The 15,293-nt window shown below is 39.9% G+C and overlaps 1 protein-coding gene across 3 annotated transcripts in view; it reads right to left on the bottom strand.

Moving 5' to 3' along the window:
• The window catches only part of alg3 (ALG3 alpha-1,3- mannosyltransferase), a 34,870-nt gene that overhangs the window by 13,666 nt on the left and 5,911 nt on the right, over positions 1-15,293 (bottom strand). For all 3 annotated transcript variants that reach the window (XM_072572303.1, XM_072572302.1, XM_072572304.1), the window contains exons 4-5: positions 9,865-10,025; positions 7,765-7,885 (exon numbers count right to left, since the gene is read on the bottom strand). In XM_072572303.1, the coding sequence (XP_072428404.1) occupies positions 7,765-7,885; positions 9,865-10,025 (282 nt within the window). The remainder of the gene's footprint in view (positions 1-7,764; positions 7,886-9,864; positions 10,026-15,293) is intronic.

The raw sequence follows: 15,293 nt of genomic DNA, 5'->3' as shown, positions 1-15,293 counted from the left end.
ATTCCTCTCCACGATATTTTAAAAGGGTCCTTAACTATGATCCATTTCTTGCACTTCTGCCCTCATCCCTTCCCCTACCTCCCATAAACACGATGAGGCTCCTCGTTTGTGCTTTTCATCCCACACTCAAAAGATCATCCTCAGCCATTCCTGCCACCTCAAACATGATTCCACCATAAATATACTGTTCCTTTCCCTTTCCTGTCAGCATTTTGAAGGGACTGCTCTCTCCATGGCACCCTGGCCCACTGCTCTATCACTAGCAACATGTCATGACACCTTCCCAAGCAATTGCAGCTAAAACACATGTACTTAAAGTGGCTTGCTCCTCACTGTTCAAGACCAATACTCCTGCCGAATGAAACAGAAATTTACTTCTACTTCTTTCAATCTAGTCCTCACTATCATTGCTCACATTATGGTAGCCTTTAAAACAGGGAGACCAAACTTCTGATAGCTTGTCATTTCAACAGACAGTCTTGCCCATATATATTTTTCTGTCCTTGACCTGCTACAATGGTCCAGTAAAGCCCATATCAACTTGAAGAAAAGCACTTCATTTTCTGCTTAGGCACTTTACAGCCTTCTGGGCTCAACACAGACTTCAACAGCTTCATGCCAAGAACTGCAGTCAACTTTGATATTCACCATTCTCCCACCTTATCTGCCTTGTTTTAACACTTGTGCTTTTCAGTCAGGGTCAACCTGCATACTGCCATTAACACCAACTCTGGATGTATGCTTTCTTTATTCCCCTATCCATTAGCATTCTTTTTGCCTTTTGTTATCTGGCACCTTTGCCCTCTAACCTTTCTGACCTTTCTTTCTGTTCCACTTACTTTTCCAAGTATTGTCAACAGCATAAAACTCATCACATCTCCACTCTTTAGTTCTGAAGCCACATTGGACTTGAAATACTAACTCTTTTCTTTCTCTGTAGACGTCGCCAGTCCTGTCAAAGTTTATCTAGCACACTCAGCTTTTATTTCAGAGATCCAGCATCTGCAGTATTTCCTTTTTGTCTAACCATCCAAGCAAGTTTCAATATTATTGCCATACATATAATTATACAAGATGAGTGACAGATCAGATGATAAAATACACAAAATGGCAAATGGCAGAGGACTAACAAATTAATCAATACAAAGCAATTAGCGTATGAAAGGAAGCTCGCTCGAAATTTGAAAATGGATAACAGGAAAAGAGAATGGGAGTTAGTAGTAGATTATAAAGGACATGGCAGATTAAATAAACAAATATTTGCTTGTACCTTGTAATCAAGGGGCTAATGGGATATTACACTATTACGAGAGGATCTGAACATAAAAGTAAGGACACTACGCTTCAGTTATATAGGGCACTGGTGGGACTACATATTGTGCAGTTTTAGTTTTCTTACTTAAGAAAGGGTGTATAGGCATTGAAGGAGGTTTACTAGATTGATACCTGGAATGAATAGGCTGTCTTATGAGGATAGGTTGAACAAGCTAGGATTGTTTCCACTGGAGTTTGTAAGAGTGAGGGGTGATTAAAGGATATAAAGATCCTGAATGGTCTTGACAATATGGATGAGGAATGATATTTCCTTAGGAGAAGCATGATTTTAAAATTAAGGCTTATCCTGTCAGGACAGAAATGAGGAGAAATTTGTTCTCCCAAGGATTTTGTGACAACGGAAGTCTGCTTCAGAAGGCATGGAGATGGAAGTCACTGAATATTTTTAATTTTGAGGCAAATATATTCTCTTTAAGCAAGGGAGCCAAAAGGTTAAATAGAGAATAAATCGGAATGCGGAATTAGAACTCAAACTGATCAGCCATACTCCAAGCGAACGTTGCTGCAGGTTCAATGGACTGAATGGTTCATTTCTGCTCCGAATATGTATGGCTGTATTTTGTTATGAACATATATTACTGGGATTATAATAAACTTGCTTAAACATCTTAAATTAATAATCCATTGAAATTCTACATGGTATAGGACAGTTCCCACATTCACACAGCCTCACAAAAGCAAAATGTTAGAAGACCGTACACCCTTTTTTGATTTAGTTTGAGCTTAGAGCTTCAGACCAGCTGAAGAGAATTGCCTATCATGAGGTCCCAAACAATGAAATAGTGTTTTGAGAGAAACGGTGGATACTACTACAGTAGTTAGTAGTATAGAGGCAATGTAGTGGCAGCTGAGCAATTCAAGACAGTGTTTCCAAGTTTCTGGTCTCTAATGTTTGCCGAATAAGGACTGAAGCTTGATCAGCTTTGACCAATAACTCACTCATTGGCTCATAGGCAGGAAAATGTGTTTTCTTTATGGTTATTTGATCCAAGAGAACATGCATGGCAATGAAAATTTGGGATAATTAACTATCTGTAAATCCAATATTCTAGCCATGTAGATATATGGTGAGATTTGTTTTTGAGGTAACTTTCAACAATTTTCAATTAATTTTACAAAGTCAGGCTAATGCAAGCTGTGAACAAATTGAATAAAGACATGTTTCATACATTTACTGCTTTACTGCAATTGCTTTTACTGAATCACTTATTGTTACATGTATTTAAAATACAGTGAAAAATGGATCGGCACCATTCACATTGTTCTCTTTTCTTTATTATTTTATTCTTAAATTAATGAGAGCCCAACTTTTCCTTCTCCACTGCTACAATCCTGCTCTGGGCTTCCCAGCGCAAACCATGCTGCCACCAGAGCCCTGCTTCAGGCTTTCTAGCCCACACCATGCCACCAACAGGGGCCCGCTCCACGTGGAAGCAAGTGTCCCACTCCACATTTCACAGGCTGATCAACTAACTCTATCCACACTGCCTCTGCTCTGGAGCTCACTGATGCCACCTTCTTCACTGAAGAGCTCTCTTCATCAGGTAAGTTTGAGAAAAAAAAAGGTAAAAGAAAAAAAAAATCAGACAAATAGGACAAGCCCGGATGCTGCCTACTCCGCCATCTTGGCATTTTCTTGACATTTAACATGCTATGTGTAAATCAGGTTACATAAGCAACTCCTTGGCTATCTCATGTTAAATTTTCCCCTGGAATTGATATTCTTGTGAATGGTTGTGATGCATGCAACTCAAAAGACTTTGAAAATGTGTCTTTTTCACTTGTATATGCTGTTGAATTTAGCTTTGAGATGATGAATCATTGAATGTTGTAAAAAATCATCATGTTCACTAATGTCTTTTAGTCAAAGATATTTGCAATTCTATTTCAAAGCATGTCCTATACTATTGCTGAATGGCACTAATAAAGTATACATTGTTAACAGTTTTTGAAGACTAATGAGCTTGGTTAATCAAGTGATTTTCAGGAAACATAAGATTAATTATATTTAAAATATAGATGGACTTTTTTTATTTAAAAAAAACTAGAAGACATCCACAAAACTTCATTGTGCTCTTACTTGATGTAATAAAATATTCACATAAATTAAACATTGGACATATTAAAACAATTACTCAAAGCATTCATGTACAGGTGGTCTCTGGCTGCACTATCAAATAACAGGTGCTATTTAAATAATGAAAGGATACAAAGAAATCAGTCTTATATAGATCCAATAGTTTCATCCCCTGTAAGCTCAAACATAATGTAATAAGAGCACAGAAACAAAGATTTTCAACTTGCCATCGCAGCAAAAACAAAAGGAAAATGCATTGGGCAATTTTAACAGAAATAACAACTGTTTGGTTGCTCTTACAGACACCTGTCCTGCAACATCGGTTCCCTGCTCAAGTGGCAAGCTGACAATCCATCTCAGAGTATGAGGCTAATACAGACATTTGAAAAGGGTAGAAAATATAGACATTTTGACTTGAAAGCTTGGTAATTTAGCAGAAGCATTGCATTTAATCTCATTTAATTCCTGCAGTATATACTTCCAGTCTTGAATAACGCAGATTGAGATATTTGTTCACAAAACCAGCTTCCATGTGAATATGGCTAAATAAAAATCAATGATAGAAACTGCAAATAAACAGAGCCTTTCAAGCGAGGTTTGCATTAGTCACTGGCAAGATATTCCACAAAATTACTGATTAGAAGCGATGCATAAAATGAATATGCATGGTGACAATAAAACTACTATAAGGAATACGATGCAGAACACACAGACATAAGATGAAAAAGTATAGGAATAAATGGGTTTGATTTAATAAGAGGGGAGGCAATAGCCTATTATCACTAGGCTATCAATCCAGAAACTCAGTTAATGTTCGATAGATAAGGGTTCGAATCCTGCCACAGCAAATAGGGAATAAAAATATCTGAAATTAAGAATTTACTGATGACCATGAAACCATTATTAATTACTGGAAAATCCCATCTGGTTCATCAATGTCCTTCAGGAAGTAAATCTGCCATCCTCTCACCTAGTCTGACCTACATGTGATGCCAGACCCACAGCCCTCTGAAATGACCCAGCAAGCCACTCAGATATAACTATCACTACAAAGTGTCAACAAAGATGAAACCTGGTGGACCACCTGGCACCGACCTAGGAACTGAAAGACAAATGGTAAGAACACGTGCTGACCCTAAAGAAATCCTCCTACAACATCTGGGGGCTAATGCCAAAATTGGGAGAGCTTCTCACAGTTGAGACCAGTAACTGATTTACAATATCTGTTAGGCATGATTCTGAGAGTATGATTACATCCCAGACACCACTGTCACCATCCTAGGTACATCTTGTCCCACCGGCAGGATAGGCTCAGCAGAGATGGTGGCAGTGTTGGATACATTTTGGGGAGGGGTTGGCCTGGAAACCTCAACATTAACACCAGATTCATTAAAGTCTCATTGCAACAGGTTAAACTTCCTGTTGATTATCACATACTCTGTCCTTCAGCTGATGAATCAGTACTCCTACATTTTGAACAACACATGGAGGACGGTAAGAGTGCAAATTATTGTCGGCGGGGGAATTTCAATGTCCACCACTAAGAGTGGTTTGGCAGCAGCGCTACACTCCTGGAACTGACTAGATCCCAATAGCTGCTGGACTCAGCCTTCAGCAGGTGATGAGGGAACCAATAAGGACAGAAAAACATAATTGACTAATCCTTACCAATCTGCCAGGTGCAAATGCACCTGACAATATTGTTAGGAGTGACCAGTCCTTGTGGAAACAAAGTCCCACCTTCAGAACACCATCGTGTTGTACTGCATGGTGCTAAATGGACAAACCTCAAACAGATTTAAGAACTCAAGACTGGGCTTTGGGCCATCAGCAACAGCAGAACTGAAATCCAAAACAATCACCTAGTCTGGCATATCTCTCACTTAAGCATTACAATTATATCAGGGGATTAACCTGGCAAGAGGACATACCAGGAGCAGCATAACAGGAGGTTGCCATCATCCAGAACAAGCAGTTCACTTGATTGGCACAACATCCACATCCCTCTATCACCAACACTCAGTAGCAGCAGTGTGTACTACCTTCAATAATGAACTGCAGAAATTCACCAAAAGATCCTCAGATAGCACCTTCCAAACCCACAACCACTTCCATCTCGAAGAACAAGGGCAGCAGATACATGGGAACACTTGGAATAACTGCAAAGATGCTGATATTCCGCCACCAAGTCACTCTTTATTTACTTGCGCACCGTACACTGGCTATGGCTAGCCAGCTCAGAGTCAGTCCCCTGAGGAGTTTCAGAATCCAGTGTGTACATTTTTAATTTTTCAAAAGTTTTGAAAATTTGTGTTTTTAGTAACACTGACTGCAGTCAGCCAACCCGGAGTTAGTTCTCAACTGAGGAGATTGTAATGTTTTTCTTTGCAGTGTAGGTGTAGGAATATAGTGAAGACACAGAGTGTAGAAAATTTTATGCATTTTACTACCATGAAAAACAAATACTGGAGTGGCCAGTGAGAATCAGTGCTCTGTTCCTTCAATCAATGATTGCATGATTGAAAAATTGAAGGTGAGGGCAGGGGTTATATCAAAATAGAGTTGGTGGGGGAAACAAAGCATCCCAAGCCCCACAGTGCTCACCATTCCCTGACCGTCCTCTGTTATACAATTTTTTTTCAACCAAGTCACCCTTTGTTTACTTGTGCACAGTACACTGGCTGTCACCAGCCAGCTGTGAGTCAGTCTCCCGAACTGAGGAGTTTCTAAATCCCCTGGTTATAATTGTTTCCGCTTGCCTTCACTCCTTACACACACAATACTACCATACAGCGGTAGTACTCAAATTCCTCAGCACCCATGTTCATGTGTGCTTGCAGTTGCAAATACAAAGAAAAAATACCAAGTGAAAATAACTTTATTAACATTCCACCACCAGAAAAGACACCAATGCAGCCAATGAACCAGTGAGAAGCGAAGCCCAGAGTGAGCAATGCTTATGTGAAAAAGGTGAAGGGGAAGGTATGGGTTATATCAAAATAGAGTTAATGGGGAAAACAAAGTACTCCACACCCCGCGGTGCCAACCTCTCCCTGAAGGTTCCCTGTTTCCCTGTTTACATTGGTCAGTCCTGATTGGGGTTGTTAAGCTTGGCCAATCAAGGATCTCAGTTAACAAGTTCTAACTAACTCTAATCCCTACAACTACCAACTGCAACTCCCTCCACACCTCCCCCCCCCAAAAGCCACTCATCAACCTGACTTGGAAATATAATCATCATTCCTTCGCTGATGCTCAGTCAAAATCCTGAGGTTCCCTCCCTAATGGCACTAAATAAATCTACTACATGATGATTGCTGCAGTTCAAGACGGTAGCTCACTACCACCTTCTCAAGGGATGGCAACAAATGTTGGCCAGCCGGCGACACCCATATCCTACTAATGAGTGAATTAAAAAAAAACAGGACGTATGAAAAAGGACGGGTTATTTAATGCAAATTAAGATTACCTCAACTCACTCAGTCGAAAGTCATATTCAAACCATGTAGCTTTCTAGTCAGAGAACAATGCCCAGTTTTTGTGAATAACACTCAAAACAGATATTTAGAATCCAAAGACAATCAGGTGTCAGCAAATATCCCCAGCCCAAGAGGAGAATAATGAAGAGACACCGCTGAAAAGCCTTTCTAGGTGAACTTGTAACTTCTAGGTAAGATATATACAATTATGAAATATCAAAAATAAATCAAGAAAAATCACTGTAAATTGATCAGTCATTATAGAACGTTTATCACAGATTTGAAACAGCAAACGACAAAGATTTGTATGTACAATGAATGGACAGTACCAATGCTGTAAATTCACATCTCACAGGTGTCAGGCAATTATCATCTCCCCAACATTCAACAGAAATACTATCATTAAATTCCCACCGGCAATATCGTGGAGGGTTGCCACTGACCAGGCATTTAAGTGGATTAGCCACATATATGCTGTGGCGACAAGACCAGGTGAATGACTGTGAATTCTGTTGGAGACAATTAATCGCCAAGGATCCCCACCATTTGCAAGATCCCCTCCAGGCCACATACCATTCTGACTTGGGTATATATCACAGTTCTTGCCAGTAATACTAACATCAAGTCAATAAATGGAAAAACAAAATCTATAATCATGTAACATGAGCTTGAGATGCTAAGCTCAGTGGAAAAGGTGTTAAGTATTCTAACACGATGAACTAAAACAGACTGAGTGGCTTTCCTCAAATATTTATCTGGTGACCTACAGAAACCACATTAACTTGGATATTTGATAATTTACACTCAAATTCCCTTTTACATTGTACAGCTATTCTAATTCAGAGAGAACTACGGATCTTAGTTTTAGCATACCTGCAACACAGCACAGATGCCAAGCTTTGGGATGGCCTTTAACATTCCAAACTCAGAGATGAGAAGAAATAGCAGTCCTGGAGCGAAGAGCAAAATGTTCATCTTTACCGAAACAGCTAAACTGCCCAGGGAACAAACAGGATAAGATTTATATTTTTGGTGTAGTAGGATGCTAACTAAAATCTGTGTAAAATAAAAAGTATATGTCAACAAAGACTATTTTTTACCCTCACTACACAAGTGGAGTCAATTGACTGCCTGCTACAGAATCCATCTGATTTTTATCACTTGGGTTTACTTACTGACAGTGGAAAACAAACAAGCTTTCCTTCTGTGCAGTGTAACAATGAGTTGTTTTTCTTTTCAGTCATTTGCTGGTCTGGCCTATGTGATTCCAGATCTACAGACTCTTAGTTGCCTTTTGTAATGTCTAGCAAGCCACTCAGTTCAAAGGTAGTTACAGATGGGCAGCCCTTGCCAATGATGCTCACGTTCCATGGAAGAATTAAAAGAAAAGCTTTAGTTTAATGTAATGCAGAGCAATGCAATAATGAGGTCACCCTAAATTTCAACAGTTGCCTTCCTAGCGTATTAATATGTTCCTTGTATTTTTTTTTGCATACTTTTTTTATAATGGCTGAATGAAATTACTAGGTCTCACTATTTGTCAAATTCCAGTCGGTTTTGTGCTCTAGATAACTACTGCAAATAGATTCTAATTCTCCAAGTCTAAACAACTGTCAAATAAAATATTTTTGACAGTTATGCCTAATTTTGATTAATTCTGCTTCCAGAATAAGACACTTCATCATAGTGTCAGTAAAGAATGGCCTGAAACCTTTATGAATAGGGATGTCAGGGCAGTGTTGCAACACAAACTGCACAACCTAATTGCTAGTCACAGCACTCTTTAATAAAACAAAAGAACTGTGGATACTGGAAATCTGAAACAAAAACAAAATTGCTAGAGAAACCCTGCAAGTCTAGCAACATTTGTATAGAGAATGCAGAGCCAACGTTTTGAGTCCAGTGACCCTTCTTCAGAACCAAAGATGCTGCCAGACCTGCTGAGTTTCTCCAGCAATTTCTAGTTTTGTGGCTGATCTTCTCCCTGTTAGTTTTGAGTGTGGAATCTCACTTATATGTTTACTGTTGTCCTGGAAGCAAGTTTGCTCGCTGAGCTGGAAGCATCATTTTCAGATGTTTCGTCACCATACTAGGTAACAGAGGGACACCAGTTCGACTGGGATAATACATCCATCCTGGGACAGGCTAAACAAAGACATGCACGGGAATTCCAAGAGGCCTGGCATTCAAACCAGAGCTCCAGTAACAAATACATTGATTTGGACCCCATTTACAAACCTCTCAGAAAAAAAACTGGAAGTGATATCACCCACCGCAACAGACCAAGGCACAGAAATAGAAAGCAGGACAGACACCACTATTGGAGGCTCACTGATGATATTACCTAGCAGAGTGCCAAAACGCCTGAGAACAAGTCTCAGCTCAGTGAGCAAACTTACAACCCAAAACAACTTGCTTTTCAACAATTTTATGGGACTTTGCTTTGTACATATTGAGGGATATTAGGGGTCTGGAAAATAAACAGAAGGCAGCCAAAGACATTTAGCTGAAGTTATTTGAACAGGCAAAGAGAAGTAGAGCTTTGCACTTTGCAGAATGATAGACTTCAAGAAAGCTTTTAAATTTAGTTCAAGTGGTAGGTGATTTGAACTGGATAGATGCAGGAGAATTAAGGGCAGCATTCAAAGTCCTAAAGTTAAAAGTAAACAAGAAGTGCCTTTTTGTTTTCACAGAAAGTCGCGAATGGTTGGAACACCTTGCAGTATGTGCAGGATGTTTGCTTTTGTGAATATATCTGGATGATTGTCTCTGGAATGTTCAGGAATTTTTTTTCTTCTAAATTGGCCTCATAAATTTTCAGTGTGTGACTGCAAAACATGGAAAGAAAAACAATGTGTTTGGCAGAGTGAAAAAAAAACTTGTCTGATAATCGGTCTTTCTTCATAAGCCTCTGTTTTCACTACTATCACACAGAACATGACTGACCAAGATCTTGCTTCTTCCAGTACTTGCCTAAAGAAACAGCAGCCTAGTGACCAGTGATTGCTCAAAAAGAGGTTCACAGCTACGTAGAGGATCATCATGGCAACAGGGTCGTTAAAAAGTCGAAGGATGAAGATAGAGTGGATCCGATAGGAGGCACAGCACATGAAGAAAAATACAAATGGTGGAACCTGAAAAAGAAGTGATAGATTAGAAATTGTGGATTTCAATAAATCATGAAAAATAATGTTATCCATTACACATAAAATATTTTATGGCACCCCGTTATAATAGATTCACCCAATGGAATTCAAACCTTGTCATGCCCCATCACCCCCAACAATGGGAGGAAAAGCTTCAATAAACAATGGAAACAGATATCATCAAAATTGACCCATAAAATACCATTTACTATTGACTAACTGAGAAAAGAGGTAATGTATGGACATTCGTTATCAGTCTCATTGTTGGTGTACAGCACAAACCCAGGAATGGCTTATTCTTTCACTCCGTCCCTCCAACCTCACAAATTACAAGTCAATGGCTCAGAAGTATGTGCATGGCCATATCAAAACTGTTCTGACTTAGCTGAATCTGGTGTGGGGAACATGAAATGGTTGCAACAATTGTGTATTACACCAAGATCTTTCAATTTTGGTTGCTAATACAGCCACCACACACTTCTCCAACACCTCTAACCCACTTGAATAAGGCTCCATCCCCACAGCTCACTGGGCACGGAGGTCCAAAAAACTCTGAACCCTCTCACGAACGTGGTTGAGTTTTTTTGAAGAGGTGACAAAGACTGATGAACCCAGAACAGTAGATGTTCTCTATACGGACTTCAGCAAGGCGTTCGACAAGTGTCCCACATCATAGACTGGTTAGCAAGGTGAGATCACATTGAATCCAGGGGAAGCTAGCCAATTGGATACAAAATTGGCATGAAGGTAGGAGACAGAGGGGGTGGTAGAGGGTTGTTTTTCAGATTGGAGGCCTGTGACCAGTCGTGTGCCGCAAAGATTAGTGCTGGGTTCACTGTTTCTCATCACTTACGTAAATGATTTGATTGTTAACATAAGAGGCGTGGTTTGTAAGTCTACAGGTGATACCAAAATTGGTGGTGTGGTGGACAGTGAAGAAGGTTATCTCAGGGTACAAAGGGACCTTGATCGGATGGGCTAAAGGGCCGAGGGATAGAAGTTTAATTTAGATATATGTAAGATATTGAATTTTGGCAGGGCAAACCCCAGGTCAGGACTTATACAATTAATGGTCAGCCCCTGGGGAATGTTGCCAAAGAGACCCAAGAGTTCAGGTGCATAGTCCCTTGAAAGTGGAGTCGCAGCTAGACATGGTTGTGAGGAAGGTGTTTGGCTCTCTTGTCTTCATTGGTCAGAACACTGAATATAGGGAGTTGGGATGTCATGTTGCAGCTGTACAGGACATGTTTAGAATACTACACTAAATTCTGGTCTCTGTTATTGGAAAGATGTTATTAAACTAGAAAGGGTTCAGAAAAGGCTTAAAGAATGTTACCGAATTGGAGCATTTGAGCTATAGGGAGAGGCTGAATAGGCTGGAGCTTATTTACCTGGAGCATTTGAGGCTGAGGAGAGACCTCAGGTTTATAAAATCATGAGGGGCATAGATATGGCAATTACCTAAGGTCTTTTTCCCAGGAGAGGGGAGTCCAAACCTAGACGGCATAGGGTAAGATGAGAGGGGAAAGCTTTTTCACATTGGTACGTGTATGGAATGCATTGCATGAGGTGGTGGGGGAGACAGGTACATTTACAATATTTAAAGCAATCTGGATGGGTATATGAATAGCAAGAATGGAGAGGGATAAGGACCAAATACTGGCAAATGGGACTAGATCAGTTTCAGATATCTGGTCAGCGCAGACAAGTTGGATCGAAGGGGCTGTATAACTCTGCAACTCAAGAAATCCCTCTTCATCTCAGTCTTAAATTGACACCCTTTTATTCTCAAACAATGCGCTCTAGTCCTAGAATTTCTCATGAGGGGAAATATCCTCTCAACATTTGCCCTGCCAAGCCCCTTAAGAATTCTGTACATTTCAATGAGGTCACCTCTCAGTTTTCTAAATTCCAGTGAGTTAGAAGTCCAACCTGTTCAGCCTTTGCACATAAGACAAGCCCTCCTTACCAGAGATTATTCTGGTGAACCTTCTCTGAACTACCGCCAATTAAATGATATCCTTCCTTAAATAGGGGCTGAAAACTACTCACAGATGTGGTCTCACCAGCACCTTGAACAGCTGCAGTAAGATTTCTTATTCATATATCAATCCCCTTGAAATAAGGACAGACATTCTATTAGCCTTCTTGAATACCTGCTGCTCCCACGTGCTCGTATTCTGCATTTCATACACAAGTACCCCCAAGTCCCTTTGTGTTGCAGCTTTCTGTAGTTCTTCTCCATTTAAATAATGTTATTTTGTTCTCCCCAGATGATTTGCTAACCTTTTGCCCACTTACTTAACCTATCAATATCTCTGTGTAAACTGTTTGTATCCTTCTCACAACTATTTTTGTATCTGCTGATTAGGCTACAGCACTTACACTTCCTTTCTCCAAGATATATATAGTAAAAGATGCAGTCCTAGCATTGATCCCTGCAGAACTTCACTGATTAGATTGCCAGCCTGAAAAAGAACCTCAGACCCTTACTTGCTGTTTCCTGCCCATTAGCCGATTCTCTATCCAATTCCACCACCATGCGCTCTTATGTTATAAGTTAATCTTTTGTGAGGTGCCTGATTGAATATGTTCTGGAAGTTCAATACAACACATCTATTGGTTTTCCTTTATCCACTCTAGCGCAGACTTCCTTGAAAAACTCTAATAAGTTGGTCAGACACAATTTCCCTTTCATGAAGCCATACTGACTCTGCTTGATTAGGATGATTTTCAAATAGGATGCTAGTACTTCCTTAATAAACGATTCCAACATTTTTACAACAGTGTTTGTTAGGCAAATCAAATAATGCATGGATGGATGCAATGCAAGTCAAGATTAAGCATAATCTCCACAAACGGAGAGTTTGCAGATGCGCAACGAGAAGAATCAGCGAGCTAAGAGATGGCTAATGGCTAAAGTACCAGATTCTACGTCACCTCAAAAAAGTCAAGACTGTGAGTGGCAAAAATAATCTATAAACAGTTGACAAAGTGTAACCATTACATCCTGGAACTCAAAAGGTCAACATATACGCCACTGAATGAGACACTGCGCTTTCAAGTTACAAACAACAATAGCTCCTATTTATATACCACTTCTAATGCAATGAAATGCCCCAAAGTGCTTCATAGGAGCAATATAAAACAAAATGGGCCACAAAGCCACAAAAGATGATATGAGGTCAGATGGTCATGTAAGTAGCTTTGACGAGGAAAAGTGAATGGGGGAGATGGAGTAGTGTAAGGAGGAAATTCCAGAGCTTGGGACCCCGGCAATTGAAAGTGATCCATGATGGAACAATTATAAGAGGAAGTGCACAAGAGGCCTTAATTAGAGTAGTGCAGATATATTGCAGACTTGTGGTTTGGAGGCAATTACAAAACTAAGGCTGGACAAGCCCATGGAGAGATTTGAAAACCAGGGCAAGAACTTTAAAATCAACATGTTGTTTGACCATGAGAAACTTTAGATCAAGGCATAGAGTGGTGATAGAGGAACAGGACAGCGAGGTATGACATGAACATTAAGGCTTTATATGACTTCAAATTTATGGAAGTAAAACGCAGGAGACCAATCAAGAGTGTGCTGTAACAGTCAAGTCTAGATGTAATGAAGGTAAGAAGAGTTTCAGCAGCAGGTGAGACAAGACAAGGGCTCGAAGTTGAAGTTGGGTGATTTTACTGAGATGAAAATAGGTGGTCTTAGTGATGGCATGACTATGAAGCTTATTTTGGTAACAAATGAGATATCCATGGTGTGATCTGACTGGCCTGATCAAGACTGCTACAGGAAAAGAAACGGTGAGATTTTGAAATGGGGACCAAAAACAATGGCTTGAATTTCCCTATATTTAATTGGAAGGAATTTCTGCTCATCCCATACTGAATAAAGGTAATAAGTCCGATAATTTAGTAACACTTGAGAGGTTGTTGTGAAATTGAACTGGGTGCTATCAGCACGGGGAAAATTAAAGCTGTGCCTTCAGATGTGAGAGTGAAAATAGAAGCCATTGCAACCAATTCTCTGGTACAGCTAGATTGATAAAAATTACATGAACTAGGAGTCGTGGCACCCAGGCAGAGCATAGTTGAGGGGCATTGGAAGAGCAAGGTATAATTAACTGTTTCAAAAAAAGGCTACAGCACGTCGAGAAGGAGGAGGAGGAGGGAATATTTATCTTTGTCACAGTCACATAGGCTGGCATTTATGAGCTGTTTAAGTGTACACAATCCTCAGAGTAAAACATTTCTCTTCATCTCAGACTTAAATGACATTCCATAAAACTACTTAATCTACTTACTCAACATTTCCAGTTATTACTATTTACAGACTAGATTAGATTTGAATTATTTCTGAATAAATTTTTCTGACACACCTGCAGAGCAAGCGGGACTTGAACTTGGACCACCTGGTTGAGAGGCACAACCAGTGCCCAACAAGCCCCAAGGTAAGACAATACAGAGGGCTGAGTGGCAAGTAGGTGAAGAAGCGCTAAGTGGCAGGCAGTTGGGCCTTAGGTTAGGTCAGGGGTGGAGTTGGAACATCATGGGATTGTGGGAGTTGAGTCAAGGGAGTGGTAGGTTGGGGTGTGGGAGTAGGTTCCAAGGATGTTTGATGCGGTGGTAGCGGGTCAGGCAGGGAAGTAATAAACATTATAGTTAGCCAGGTGTCACAGCAGGATTTAATTCCTCTAAAACTTCCTTGTTAATTATTAAATTAAACAAGTTGGAACCCTCTGAACTCTCCAACTCTAATGCACAGTTGTGGACTTTCTTAATCATGCAAACAAATAAGTTAGAATGAGAAGTAAGAGGGCTCCTGATTTCAGCTAATTGCTTATAACATGTTTCAACTTCCCTAGTAATTGCAGTGGAGTCAGCTGTATCTGACTTGTGCTGGTTCTGACGCACAATTCCAGTCTACATTTCAAATTCAAATATCATTCTATTAGACTTCTGGAACCATTTTTAAAAAGTGGGTACTTTCATAGCATGGTATGCACATGACAATGCAGGAGTTAAGTTGATCAAAATTAAAAAAAAGAGAACTGTGTATGCTGGAAATTGAAAACCAGAACTGAAAATGCAGTAGAAACTCAACATGCCTGGCAGTATTTGTGTACAGAAAACAGAGATAACATTTTGAGTCCACTGACACTTCTTCAGATTGGAGAAGAGTCAGTGAATTCAAAACATTGACTTTGTTTTCTTTCCATAGATAGTAAGTTGATCAAATCTTTGTATTAAAGAGCA

Source organism: Chiloscyllium punctatum, chromosome 6 (assembly GCF_047496795.1).
Source record: "Chiloscyllium punctatum isolate Juve2018m chromosome 6, sChiPun1.3, whole genome shotgun sequence".
NCBI classification, from domain to species: domain Eukaryota; kingdom Metazoa; phylum Chordata; class Chondrichthyes; order Orectolobiformes; family Hemiscylliidae; genus Chiloscyllium; species Chiloscyllium punctatum.
Note: the sequence above shows the minus strand (reverse complement) of the source record. Positions and strands in the feature narration are given on the sequence as shown.